This window comes from Montipora foliosa, unplaced genomic scaffold (genome assembly GCF_036669935.1).
Source record: "Montipora foliosa isolate CH-2021 unplaced genomic scaffold, ASM3666993v2 scaffold_90, whole genome shotgun sequence".
Taxonomy (NCBI): domain Eukaryota; kingdom Metazoa; phylum Cnidaria; class Anthozoa; order Scleractinia; family Acroporidae; genus Montipora; species Montipora foliosa.
This window is the reverse complement of record NW_027179840.1, coordinates 1-15,000: the sequence shown is the minus strand read 5'-3', so window position 1 is coordinate 15,000 and position 15,000 is coordinate 1. Positions and strand designations below refer to the sequence as shown.

Here is a 15,000-nt window from a genome sequence, read left to right as displayed (position 1 = left end):
CCGATTGGACCTCAGAGGGTTGAATCCAGGGAAAAATTAAATGACATCAAAGGCTCACTAGCTTAAAATTTCAGGGTGTGAATGTAGCTTATTATAAATGCAAACGCAAGTTTAAAAGTCTGAAATCCCAAAACTCCCTTGCTGCATATTAATTCTGCGGCGTACACACGCATTGCATTCTTAACTAGTGAGTCTTTGACGTCATTTTCTCCTCGATCCAGCTCTCTCAAGATATTAAATTAAAGTTAGTAATGGCGAACATTAATAGGAAAATTCCATTTAAAGTAAGCAGGTGTCTTTTTGAAATCAAGGTTTAAAACTTTGATCGCTTAGCGGTGTTTAGTTAACATAGTATTGAAATCCAAAGAAAAATAAGAATTTATATTTTGGTCACGCACGGGGGCACCTTAACTTTTAATAATTCTTGGTTAATTAAGTTTTGTAATTCTGCTGCATTTGGAGAAGATATAAAAATATTAATGTTACTATCATCTGCAAATACTCTAAAGGACAGTGAGACAGAGCAATTAGGAATATCATTAATATACAAGAGGAAGAGGAAAGGACTGAGAGAGCTCACTTGCGGAATACCGCAGTTGATAGTTTGCTTAGTTGATTCAACACGGTCAATACTAACATACTGCTTTCTATTGGTAAGATAACTCATGAACCAGAGTAGTGGACCAGACCCGAATGCCATATTTCTCTAATGTTTTCAGCAGTATGGCGTGATTGACTGTATCGAAGGCCTCATTGGCGAAATTCAAAAAGAAAACATGTGAATAAATTAGTGTGTGTCGATTGTTTTAAATTGTCTGCAATTTCTGCAATAGCTTGCTCAGTTGACCTGCCCTTCCTAAAACCAAACTGGTATAGATAGACGATGTCATATTTTTAAACATAGCTTTTTAGCTGTTTGCAAACCAGCTTTTCAAAGATCTGGGCAAATATGCACAGTACAGAGATAGAGCTAGATATGGCGAACGTTAGACGTCAGTAATATCAGCACCTTCATCCACTGGGATCACTTTGGAGGTTTTTAAGATGCTAGGGACAATACCTTGCTCTATGGACAGGTTATAAACTGCAGCCATTGCCTCGTAAATGTAATCGCAAGCCAGTTTAATGCACTTAGGGGTAGCTCCTACACATGACTTGTCGGTTCTTAGGTTCATAATTAAATATGCCTAAACAAAAAGCTATTGGGGAAATTCTAGTGATAAATCTTACAGGACTAGAGTTGTTATGAAGTGGTAAATGTGCTGATAATGTTAAACCTACATTAACAATATAAGTATATACTCAATTTAGGTGTAAAGCATTTGTTGTTATAGAGTATCTTACTTATACAGTACTAGTCTTCTTTTTCTATTTATTCATAAACTAATCAGTTTCCAGGTTATCTTAACCTTGGCCTTGTTGATCTCAAGCAAATGCCAGACTTAAAAACTGAGGTGAATTCATATAGATGTGGTCTATGAGGGTAGCACTATGATCAGTAATACGAATGGCCTTTGTGATATGTGGCATAAGGTCAAATAGCATGTCTAAATATTCAGAAGGAGACTGTAACATTTATAAAAGTCAATGTTAATAATATCACCAATTATGTACACCTCATAAACACAATTGTTTAGATGATTTAATTTCGGACTAAGACGTTCTCGAAATTTTTCAAGATTGCCATTGGGCTGCCTATATAACAATAATGCTGTTTTTCCTTTCTCTGGAAAGCTGGACAAAGCTCGTTTCAAGGCCATCTATCAGCCGTAAACTCTAAATCCTCTCTGCGGATATATTCTAAGTTATCTTTTAATATACTAGGTACCAACTCGCCGGCATTCGTTCACACTGACAAAATTATAGCCTGGTATAGTGGTGCTTGAGATAGACCCCCACCACACACTTTTTACGAGGATGACATTTTTCTTTTGTTTTAGTGTAAGGTACGTGTCACGAAATGAAGAAGGGGAATATATTATACATATACATATATTATGGGGAATGTTGAAAATACCGTTTCCGAGCCTCTAGATTTCAAAATTTTCTGGGGAAGGATGCCCCCTTCCCCCTCCCCCCTCCCCACCCCTCCCCACCCCCACCTCCACTTGAAAATAGGCTCCGCCGTCCCCGTATGCATTTGTTGGTTATTCTCGTTTATCTTAGTTATAAGTTATAATGCTTGAATATTGATCACGAAAAGCCTGTTACGTTGAATTTTCAAAGTACGCGCCTAATTGCTTTGAGAGTGCTATTGATGATGTTCTCAAATAAATCTCTTTCTTCAAATATCACTCTAAAACAATGAATTTTGAATTATGAATGACCTTTCTAGTTTTTAGCTCGTATGTTTTTAAATTCTGAAAATCTGAAAATCTGAAAATTAGAGTTCCAGAAATAAGACAAACTTTCTTACTTTAAAACAGATTCTGTGTGATCTTAAGGTGATTCTTTAGTAATAGAAGTTGTCGTAAGATTTTCTGTAAACTTTTCTCGATTGTTCCCTACATTATGCATATGGTGACCGAAATGTGCAATTAAATAAATAGGTCACCAAGCTCGTTCGCGAGATATAACTTGCTCAAGTTACTCATTTAGTCATTGCAACTTTATCTATCAAGGACAAGTTTGTTCTATCACAGGGTGAAATAAGACGTTTCCGTATTGCGGAAAACTTGCGGAAACTTGATAGTTCAAATTTCCGTCGAATTTCCGCAAAGCGGTTTCGACGGGAAACATGAAAGAGGAAAATGTGGTCGACATTGCTCGTTTCCGCAACGTTTCCGTTAGCTGAAATGTACAAGACCGTATCAGTCGCGTTTCCGCGGACAATTTTCTTCGGAAATTTGGTAGCGTTCAACTCCGGTTGTTTTCATTTTAAGAAGGCGATGTGCTGCCAATGATTTCTTGGTAACAGCGCTGTTTTGATCAACAACGCTCATAAGACACTCATAATGATGTTCTGATGTGACTTCTCAGACGGTACTTAAGGCTGTCCATCTGACCAAAACAGGCCAGGGGCAAAACAGACTATACAGACAAAAGTTTTAAGAATTTTATTAGTTTAAACTTTCTCGGAGCGTGTAGTTCTTATCATTGTGAACAAGTAATGATTCATCTGAAGTACGCGGCAGTTCAATTTCTCATCGTGGAGCCGATCATTGGTTTTAATGGCAACCTCATTTTGCTTTGACACGATTCAGATCAAGGTTTTTACTGACGAACTTTTTGATGATGGAGAAAAAAGGGCAGGTAAACAAAGCCAACTGGAATAGTAAGTTGTGGTCATGGCAGTCTCATTCACAGGGGTGCACTCTTATTTTCTCATAAGAACATATTCTTTTAGAATATCGAGGCTGAAATTTGGGAAATTTTAAAAATATTTTAATATACCCAAGGCTGAGATTTTTCCCACCAAAACGAAAGAACCTGCTCTAGCTATTGACAAATGTCAGTGCTAATGACAGTGTAATCACGAGTGCAAACGTGCTTGATTATGGTTTTCCAGATCTAAATATATTACGCATGTAAAACAGTAAACAAATTTTAAAGCAAAATTGAATTCTAATTAGCAATATCAGATGGAGTTTTACAGCAGAAAAACGCACCACTCGAGCAATACTCTATCGGATTACTCCAAACGCCATCGACTACGCGGTATCCAGGGCGCGCTGAGAGCGATAAGTTTCAAACGCGCTGCCGGCCCCGTATTAATTACAGAAAGGAATAAAGTAAAGAAAATCTCTCTAACGTACCTGGACAACAGGGTTCTCATTAAGTGCCGGCAGCCGGCTAAAAAACCGGCTACTTTAAATTTAGAGCCGTCTACTTTTCGGTCATAAACTTGCTATAAACAAGTGGCACTCGCTTCTCCCGCCGCCTACTTTTATATTTAAGCCGTCTACTCCAAAACTTATTGAGAACCCTGGGACAACTATTGCGATGAATGACAGTCTACAAATTGAAAATGTATGAAAATTAAACTTCTAGGAATCCACAGAAAGTAGTATATAATCACCATTTGATGGACCGATACAAATACCCAAACAGCTCGAAAGTTCCTGGGGATTTTCTGCCGCATGCTGGCATGCCTCGTTTTGAAAGCGAAAGCAATATAAGGTCGCATGCGTGCCTCGTTTTGACTTTGGTCAAAGTACGGGTCGAATCGCGCGCCTTTTTGAAACTTCATTGATAGCATTTGTCGCTTTTATTCCGTTTAAAAGTTAGTATTCTAGTGATAAAATGAGTGAGGAGAGCCAGAGACAGGTAGATAATAATGAGACACCTAATCCGATGAAGAGTGTGCTTGATGAGTTGGCAAAACTCAGGAAAGAAAACGAGCGTCTGAACGGTCGGTTGGACGAGCTTGTTCAGAGTGTTCAACAGCCAAGCGCAAGAAAGAGTCTTTTTAGCAAGAAACGGATGCAGCCAACTGTAGACCCTAGTTGTTCGGTAAGTACAGTTTAAACTTATTTTTCCTGTTTCCATGACATATCAATATATATCATCCAAAAAAAAATTTTTCATCTGACCGATTTGTGTTATCGATCGACTCGCCCATATTCGATAATGATTCGTTGTGTTCATTATTTACGATTCGGTCGGTTTAAAATGATGGGTAAGCTCATCAACCTCTTGCATTTTACTGTATCACAAATTAATCAGTTTTGATTTGAAAAATGCCGGTAGCGAAGGCATTTTATTCACATAGAAAACGCTTTTGGGAAAGGTTCACCGCGGGACATTTGAAATTGGCAGCCGTAATTGAAGCAAATTTTCATGCATCGTACATTCCAGTAATTCAGTGTGGTTAGGCCACATATACAGAACCGATGAAATAAATGTTTTGTGAAGTTATAAATTCTGTTTTTGTAGGATGCAGATAGAAAGACGTATAAAGAATTAAAGAAACAAAAAAAAGATTTTGATGGCTTTAAAACAGATGTCAGGTTAGCAAAATTTGTTTCATAATTTTATGTAACTATGTTATTCTCATAATGATCATCCCACAGTGAAGAGTTTGGAACTGAGCTGTAAACTGAGATAACAGGTTCATTGAATGAGAATAATAAGCAACCATCATTGGCACAAGAAGAGTCATACATCATTTTATAGTGAAATATTTATCAACTCTTAAATTTTCATTAAGCTACAAACACCAGGATAAGAGATTTATTTGATAACAAAAGCAACCTTCATTGACACAAGTAAGATGCCCATCTTTAAATGAATGAAATGGTGCATGTATTAATTCAGGGTTGTCACTAGTAAGTAAGATGCCCATCTTTGAGTGGGAAGTCACAATTCTATGTACATGTATCCATCTTTGAGTGGACAAAATGGTGCTTGTGTCAATGATACTTTCATTTTCCAAATGCCACAAGGAGATCAACTAGACAATTAAATTTTTACAGTGATATTATCACGTTTCACTTCAACTTGTTGTTTAGCTTTAAACACTAGTATAATTATGAGCTTTATTCAATGCCAAAAGGAACCTTCATTGACACAAGTAAGACGCCCATCTTTGAGTGGGAAGTCGCAATTCTATTTATCCATCTTTGAGTGGACAAAATGGTGCTTGTGCTAATGAAACTTCCAATTTTATGAATGCCAGAGTAGGTCAACTAGACAATTTTACAGTGATATCATTATGTTTCGCTTCAACTTGTTGTTTAGCTTCAAACACTAGTATATGAGCTTTATTCGATGGCAAGAGGAACCTTCATTGACACAAGTAAGACGCCCATCTTTGAGTGGGAAGTTGCAATTCTATTTATCCATCTTTGAGTGGACAAAATGGTGCTTGTGTTAATGATACTTCCAATTTTATGAATGCAAGGAGGTCAACTAGACAATTTTACAGTGACATCATTATGTTTCGCTTCAACTTGTTGTTTAGCTTCAAACACTAGTATATTATGAGCTTTATTCGATGGCATTAGGAACCTTCATTGACACAAGTAAGACGCCCATCTTTGAGTGGGAAGTCGCAATTCTATTTATCCATCTTTGAGTGGACAAAATGGTGCTTGTGTTAATGAAACTTCCAATTTTATGAATGCCAGAAGTAGGTCAACTAGACAATTTTACAGTAATATCGTTATGTTTCGCTTCAACTTGTTGTTTAGCTTCAAACACTAGTATATGAGCTTTATTCTATGGCAAGAGGAACCTTCATTGACACAAGTAAGACGCCCATCTTTGAGTGGGAAGTTGCAATTCTATTTATCCATCTTTGAGTGGACAAAATGGTGCTTCTGTTAATGATACTTCCAATTTTATGAATGCAAGGACGTCAACTAGACAATTTTATAGTGATATCATTATGTTTTGCTTCAACTTGTTGTTTAGCTTCAAACACTAGTATATTATGAGCTTTATTCGATGGCATTAGGAACCTTCATTGACACAAGTGAGACGCCCATCTTTGAGTGGGAAGTTGCAATTCCATTTATCCATCTTTGAGTGGACAAAATGGTGCTTGTGTTAATGATACTTCCAATTTTATGAATGCCAGAGGTAGGTCAACTAGACAATTTTACAGTGATATCATTATGTTTCGCTTCAACTTGTTGTTTAGCTTCAAACACTAGTATATGAGCTTTATTCAATGGAAAGAGGAACCTTCATTGACACAAGTAAGACGCCCATCTTTGAGTGGGAAGTTGCAATTCTATTTATCCATCTTTGAGTGGACAAAATGGTGCTTGTGCTAATGAAACTTCCAATTTTATGAATGCCAGAGTAGGTCAACTAGACAATTTTACAGTGATATCATTATGTTTCGCTTCAACTTGTTGTTTAGCTTCAAACACTAGTATATGAGCTTTATTCGATGGCAAGAGGAACCTTCATTGACACAAGTAAGACGCCCATCTTTGAGTGGGAAGTTGCAATTCTATTTATCCATCTTTGAGTGGACAAAATGGTGCTTGTGTTAATGATACTTCCAATTTTATGAATGCAAGGAGGTCAACTAGACAATTTTACAGTGACATCATTATGTTTCGCTTCAACTTGTTGTTTAGCTTCAAACACTAGTATATTATGAGCTTTATTCGATGGCATTAGGAACCTTCATTGACACAAGTAAGACGCCCATCTTTGAGTGGGAAGTCGCAATTCTATTTATCCATCTTTGAGTGGACAAAATGGTGCTTGTGTTAATGAAACTTCCAATTTTATGAATGCCAGAAGTAGGTCAACTAGACAATTTTACAGTAATATCGTTATGTTTCGCTTCAACTTGTTGTTTAGCTTCAAACACTAGTATATGAGCTTTATTCTATGGCAAGAGGAACCTTCATTGACACAAGTAAGACGCCCATCTTTGAGTGGGAAGTTGCAATTCTATTTATCCATCTTTGAGTGGACAAAATGGTGCTTCTGTTAATGATACTTCCAATTTTATGAATGCAAGGACGTCAACTAGACAATTTTATAGTGATATCATTATGTTTTGCTTCAACTTGTTGTTTAGCTTCAAACACTAGTATATTATGAGCTTTATTCGATGGCATTAGGAACCTTCATTGACACAAGTGAGACGCCCATCTTTGAGTGGGAAGTTGCAATTCTATTTATCCATCTTTGAGTGGACAAAATGGTGCTTGTGTTAATGATACTTCCAATTTTATGAATGCCAGAGGTAGGTCAACTAGACAATTTTACAGTGATATCATTATGTTTCGCTTCAACTTGTTGTTTAGCTTCAAACACTAGTATATGAGCTTTATTCAATGGAAAGAGGAACCTTCATTGACACAAGTAAGACGCCCATCTTTGAGTGGGAAGTTGCAATTCTATTTATCCATCTTTGAGTGGACAAAATGGTGCTTGTGTTAATGATACTTCCAATTTTATGAATGCCAGGAGGTCAACTAGACAATTTTACAGTGACATCATTATGTTTCGCTTCAACTTGTTGTTTAGCTTCAAACACTAGTATATTATGAGCTTTATTCGATGGCATTAGGAACCTTCATTGACACAAGTGAGACGCCCATCTTTGAGTGGGAAGGTGCAATTCCATTTATCCATCTTTGAGTGGACAAAATGGTGCTTGTGTTAATGATACTTCCAATTTTATGAATGCCAGAGGTAGGTCAACTAGACAATTTTACAGTGATATCATTATGTTTCGCTTCAACTTGTTGTTTAGCTTCAAACACTAGTATATGAGCTTTATTCAATGGAAAGAGGAACCTTCATTGACACAAGTAAGACGCCCATCTTTGAGTGGGAAGTTGCAATTCTATTTATCCATCTTTGAGTGGACAAAATGGTGCTTGTGTTAATGATACTTCCAATTTTATGAATGCCAGAAGTAGGTCAACTAGACAATTTTACAGTGATATCATGTTTCGCTTTAACTTGTTGTTTAGCTTCAAACACTAGTATATGAGCTTTATTCGATGGGAAGAGGAACCTTCATTGACACAAGTGAGACGCCCATCTTTGAGTGGGAAGTTGCAATTCTATTTATCCATCTTTGAGTGGACAAAATGGTGCTTGTGTTAATGAAACTTCAATTTTATGAAAGCCAGAAGGAGGTCAACTAGACAATTTTACAGTGATATCATTATGTTTCATTTTAACTAGTTGTTTGGCTTGAAACACTAGTATATGAGCTTTATTCGATGGCATTAGCAATCTTCATTGACACAAGTAAGACGCCCATCTTTGAGTGGGAAGTCGCAATTCCATTTATCCATCTTTGAGTGGACAAAATGGTGCTTGTGTCAATGATGCTTTCATTTTCCAGATGCCGCAAGGAGATCATCTAGACAATTAAATTTTTACAGTGATATCATCATGTTTCACTTCAACTTGTTGTTTAGCTTTAAACACTAGTATAATTATGAGCTTTATTCAATACCAAAAGGAACTTTCATTGACACAAGTAAGACGCCCATCTTTGAGTGGGAAGTCGCAATTCTATTTATCCATCTTTGAGTGGACAAAATGGTGCTTGTGCTAATGAAAGTTCCAATTTTATGAATGCCACAGGGAGATCAACTAGACAATTTTACAGTGATATCATTACGTTTCATTTCAACTAGTTGTTTGGCTTGGAACACTAGTATATGAGCTTTATTCGATGGCATTAGGAACCTTCATTGACACAAGTAAGACGCCCATCTTTGAGTGGGAAGTTGCAATTCTATTTATCCATCTTTGAGTGGACAAAATGGTGCTTGTGTTAATGATACTTCCAATTTTATGAATGCCAGGAGGTCAACTAGACAATTTTACAGTGACATCATTATGTTTCGCTTCAACTTGTTGTTTAGCTTCAAACACTAGTATATTATGAGCTTTATTCGATGGCATTAGGAACCTTCATTGACACAAGTAAGACGCCCATCTTTGAGTGGGAAGTCGCAATTCCATTTATCCATCTTTGAGTGGACAAAATGGTGCTTGTGTTAATGAAACTTCAATTTTATGAAAGCCAGAAGGAGGTCAACTAGACAATTTTACAGTGATATCATGTTTCGCTTCAACTTGTTGTTTAGCTTCAAAGTTGTTTAGCTTCAAACACTAGTATATGAGCTTTATTCAATGCCAAAAGGAACCTTCATTGACAGAAGTAAGACGCCCATCTTTGAGTGGGAAGTCGCAATTCTATTTATCCATCTTTGAGTGGACAAAATGGTGCTTGTGTTAATGATACTTCCAATTTTGTGAATTCCAGAAGTAGGTCAACTAGACAATTTTACAGTGATATCATTATGTTTCGCTTCAACTTGTTGTTTAGCTTCAAACACTAGTATATGAGCTTTATTCAATGGCAAGAGGGAACCTTCATTGACACAAGTAAGACGCCCATCTTTGAGTGGGAAGTCGCAATTCCATTTATCCATCTTTGAGTGGACAAAATGGTGCTTGTGTTAATGATACTTCCAATTTTATGAATGCCAGAAGTAGGTCAACTAGACAATTTTATAGTGATATCATTATATTTCGCTTCAACTTGTTGTTTAGCTTCAAACACTAGTATATGAGCTTTATTCGATGGGAAGAGGAACCTTCATTGACACAAGTGAGACGCCCATCTTTGAGTGGGAAGTTGCAATTCCATTTATCCATCTTTGAGTGGACAAAATGGTGCTTGTGTTAATGAAACTTCAATTTTATGAAAGCGAGAAGGAGGTCAACTAGACAATTTTACAGTGATATCATTACGTTTTGCTTCAACTTGTTGTTTAGCTTCAAACACTAGTTTAAGAGCTTTATTCAAGGACAAAAGCAACTCTTGAGTTAATTTTTTCCATTGTCAGGCTACATAAACCTTATACTATCCACAACTCCTTGATTTGCTCTGACGAAGGGCTAACGCTGGAAACGTCAGGTGGTTAATATTGTGCAGTGGTCAATTTACATTTATTTATCAACTCAGTTGACAAACCAAATTTTTGTGTTTCACTCCCCCACTGACGCAGCACCTCAGTTTCTTCAGAACCAGAAAACTGCCTCTTTAAGCTCACTAAGTTTTTTTAGACCCAGGCTGTCACAATATACCCATATAATTTTATTTCAAATAAATAGTTAAAAAAATTGACATGTTTTTGGTCTTTATTTCTTTGAGGTATGATGATGAGGAGAACAAAAAAATTGAGGATATTTTGGTTAAATAAGTGAGGGGAAATTTTGGGGGAAAAAAATGGCCCAAAGCCAAGATAAAAGGTAAGTCGTGCATTTTTGTAAGTTCCTTTAATTTAGTAGCTTCTAGATGTTGCAGACAGGTGCAGTTACGTAATGACGGAATACAAAAGTTTGAAAAGACACTAAGGCCATGTTCTATTGGGATCAACCGTTTCAACCAAAACCGGTTTAGGTTAATGCAGCTGACGTTTTCCAAAAGAATTCTTTTCCAACCATTTGCCGTTGAAACGCGATCACTCCTGGGAATAGTTATTACCAGCTCTTATATGTAACCTTCCTGTCTGCGGATCCGCATGGTAAACATGGCGGCTGCTGACCGTGCTCGTGCTGTCGTCTGTTTTGTACTCTTGGAAGTCTTAAAAGATGTCATAAAAATGACTCAAAGGGAGAACTTGGAGGATTGGCAGCCTCGTTTCTAGAGAATGGACACCTCAAGGCTGCTGCCTAAGAAAATTTTAAAGGGGCCCTCAGAGCTAAACGCTGAGAACTTAGGAGCCCAACATATGAAGTGAAAGGTGTTGCTGTGAAAAATTAAGGAGCCCAGAGCTATTCTTTGTTAGCCCGAGGCTACTGGGCTCCTGTTAGGCAACAGCCTTGCACCTGCTGTTAAAATTCATGGATACAGCTGTACGTAGAAGAAGTTGTATCAAATTTGTCAGACGATCGTTTCAAGCTTTTAAGAGCCAGCGAAAAACCGCAGTGGTTGCTACAAATGCTTTTTCAAGTGTGGACAAAATAAATATTCCAAGGACAACCAAACCATGTTTTGTGGACATAAGAGTAAATTTCAAAACACGAAACACATGAACACATGTTTTGCATGTTTGTCTATGCTCGTTTATAGAATGCACAAGTGCTATACATTTCTGTACCCTACCCCCTTTGATGTTGTTAATCGATAACAGTGTCCATTTACAATGTATACCGTATGCAAGGTTTGATCGTAGTGTAAATTGCACAGAGGAAAGAGCAAGAACCAAATCGAAATATGCAACATTGTCAGGGAGACTATTTTGCCAGAGTAAACTGTTGTTGAAGAAAAAAGTAAAATTTAATGTTAATGTCTTATTCACAGTAGTCATGCCACTGTGGCTAAATGAGTTTTTTTTTCTTTTTTGATATTCAGAAATTGATGTATCGCAAAGAAGTGATAGATAAGGCAGAACTTTCACTGGATGACAAAGCCAAAATGAAGGCTTTATTAAACCTTCACAATGCTGTGGAGTTTATTTCTTCAGAGGAAAGTGAAGACAATGAAGAGGGGACTGGTGGTCCGCCACCAAGGTTCATCAAGCCACTACGCTGGGAGAGGTCGAAGTTAAGAAACATCAAGGCTGTTCTTTATGCCTTGCAAGTCGAAGAGGCAAAAAAGAACAGCTGCAAAAATAACCAGAAAGGCTGATCAAAACATGTCAGATAGACCGGTACCAACAAACTGCCCCTCATGGGCAGGACGCCAGTAATTCCCACTAAGAGACTTACAGTGTAAAACAATTTAATTGCTACAGTAACCTTCACTATGGCAACTGGGTGTCACTGTTTGGGTGTTGTGTGCAAAAAAGTTAAAAGTGATGGACCACGGTGACAAACTCTCTTCAGGACTCTGCATCCACTAACACCATAGTAGAGGACACTGTGGCGATTTGCTTTAACGTGCCTTAACGTGCCTTCTTTAGACAGTTAAACCCTGTGATGATCAAACTAACTTAATTTTGCACAACCTCATTGGCTAGGTGATAAGAGTTTTATTCTTAAAAGAAAACCTTTACTTGACTGTGTTCATTAAAATTGCTGACATTACAAGACAGTCATTGGGGTATCCTAACAACAAAACTGGGAGTGTCAGATAAAAGGCAACACAAAAATGAGTCGCTTGTAAAATGAGGCAGTTTGTCATTATTATTCAAACTCAAATGTAGGGAAATTCTTATAGAGTACTTTGTAGGTGTATGTCACAGCCAGGTCCACTTTGTAGCCATGCATGCAGTTACAGCAGAGTGACATAACAAAAAGTGTGGTACATGTGTCGACATACTGGCTTGTATATTAAGCCTATGGCTATTTTTGTTTGCATCACAGTCACCTTTGCAGCATCAGTCTGATACTCCCTAATGAAGCTAATTAAGGCCTCTCAGTGGTTTGTATAGGCTTAAACAATAACTTTTGGGGATGGTCCACCAAGTACTGGTACCAAGTACGAAAATACCAGCTATTTAAAACATTTATTTGGTGGTCATTTCCTGTCAATGTTTGTTTTAATAACGTTAATGTTACACTTACCTGGTACTGGGTGGTGACATGCCTTGAAATAATTTACATACATGAATTATCATTATTTTTTAAATTTAGAGTAGTAAGCATTTGTTATAGTGCGTCCAGAAAAAGTTTGAGTGACAAACCTCCAGATCATCAGTAACAGCCTTCACAACTGATACTGGAGAAACTGGTATTTTTGTGCAAAGGTTTTCTTAATTTAAACTTAAAGAAAGGAGTGCACCGTAAAAAGATGTTTTAAGATTAGATAATTTAGTTAGTTTTTAATACAGCAATTTGATACATTTACAGATTTCCTTATGAGATCTTATGCAGTCTTAAATGAGTAAGACCTTCATTTGAATATTGTTCTTATAAACTTATTTACCGTATTTACTCGAATAAGTGCCGCGGCGCTTATTTAATTTTCCGCGCCACAAGTGCGGCGCTTATTTAAACAATGTACAAGACAAATTTACTTTTTCTATATTTTTATTCAACGGTACACTTTCTATCTGTTAATTTTCCCATGGACTGATACTAAACTGATAGTACATCTAGAATTACGAGAGAAATTCACGCGGTGAAAAAAACCCGTTGTGGACCAATTTACAACGTTCAGTCAAAGAAAGAAAGAGAGCTTACCGCCCGAGCGGAGAAATACAGTCACTTTGAACTAAAGAACATCACATTTAAGGAAAATAAATTGCCGATGCTGTTTTAAAATTGTTTTATAGTGTTTTTCCCGGAATTCCTCGAATAAGCGCCGCATCAGCGGTGCGGCGCTTATTCCAGGGCGGCGCTTATTCACTTTTTGTCCCAGATACGGCGCTTATTCGAGGGCGGCGCTTATTCGAGTAAATACGGTAATAGTCTTACTGTAAACTACTTCTTGGAGTTATGTATTTTGGAATATACGTTACTAATTTTAAAATAACTTTATGATATAATGTTATTTAATTAGTTATTATATAATAATTATGTCAAGGAGAAAGAAGGTTGAATATTGCCAATTCTAAAATGACTATTTAGTTAAAATGGAAAAGTTACAATAAAAACGTTACAGTGTTAAAATATATGATATAATAAAGTTATTTATTAATTACTATATAATATTTCAATGAGAAATAAAGTTGAATTTTGTCAAATCTAAAATGATTATTTAATTGAAATGGAAAAGTTACAGTATCAGGCATCAAAATTAGAAAATACATTGTAAGAAGTCTCTTTTTTATTGTGAAAATATTATATATACAAATGGAGAGAATTATTTAAATAAAAACTCACCAAACGGCACCTAAATCTGAATCTGCTTGATTTTTGCGTATCAACGAAAACGGGTCGTTGTAAATCCATAAATCGATCCAGGGTTGTCCCAAAAACCTCCACATTTGAAATACCTGATAGAATGAACAGTATATGATTCCAAACTGGAGAGTTAAGCAAAGTTTCCACGTTTAGGAAATCCTGTGAATGATCCACCGAATGTGAACTCTGCGGAAACATAAAGGATGTATAAAGTAAACCGATCCAACTGAGTTTCTGCATTCCTTGTTCCGGAAACTCAACGCACAATTGATTATCCTCTGGATTTACGAGCTGCGGAAACATGACGGCATTTGGCGTTTCCGCAAGAGATTAAACCTAACGGATACGTGAGTATAAGGGATGCGTTTACGGGACGCCGCAGAAACTGAAACATGACTTATACACGTGATTCCCGCAACGGTTAGTTACAATTCCGTCTGCGGATATTCAGGTTTCCGTAAAGTAACCGTTACAAAAACGGCAACGGAAACACCTTTTTTCAACCTGTGTATCGGTTCAGGCTACGTTTTGCAGAAACAGGAAGCACAGCTTTGACTTAATTCTTAAAATAACAAAACAGGTGAATTGTATTGCTCAAAAGGAATAATTTAATGTTTCTTCTATGGCACAGACACACGTCTTGAAAAGGCACTGATCATGACTACGAATATTCCTTGGGTGCGTGATCTCGAGGAGACAATTTTGTGTCCATGAGTGATGGCTACAAATCTTTTTTTTCCTGTAACTTTTTTTTCTGATGTAAATTTT

The 15,000-nt window shown here is 36.9% G+C and overlaps 1 protein-coding gene across 4 annotated transcripts in view; it reads left to right on the top strand.

The window, feature by feature from the left end:
- LOC137990494 (uncharacterized) overlaps positions 1-13,734 on the top strand; it is a 23,145-nt gene extending 9,411 nt beyond the window's left edge. The window contains exons 1-5 of one of the 4 annotated variants that reach the window (XM_068835693.1): positions 1,709-1,946; positions 3,204-4,452; positions 4,876-4,949; positions 10,595-10,692; positions 11,798-13,734. In XM_068835693.1, coding sequence (XP_068691794.1) covers positions 4,243-4,452; positions 4,876-4,949; positions 10,595-10,643 — 333 coding nt within the window. In that variant the 5' untranslated portion in view covers positions 1,709-1,946; positions 3,204-4,242 and the 3' untranslated portion in view covers positions 10,644-10,692; positions 11,798-13,734. Of the gene's footprint in view, positions 1-1,708; positions 4,453-4,875; positions 4,950-10,594; positions 10,693-11,797 lie in introns of those variants that run through there. The other 3 variants (XM_068835692.1, XM_068835691.1, XR_011121458.1) reach the window with 3 other exon arrangements.
- The last annotated feature ends 1,266 nt before the right edge of the window (positions 13,735-15,000 follow it).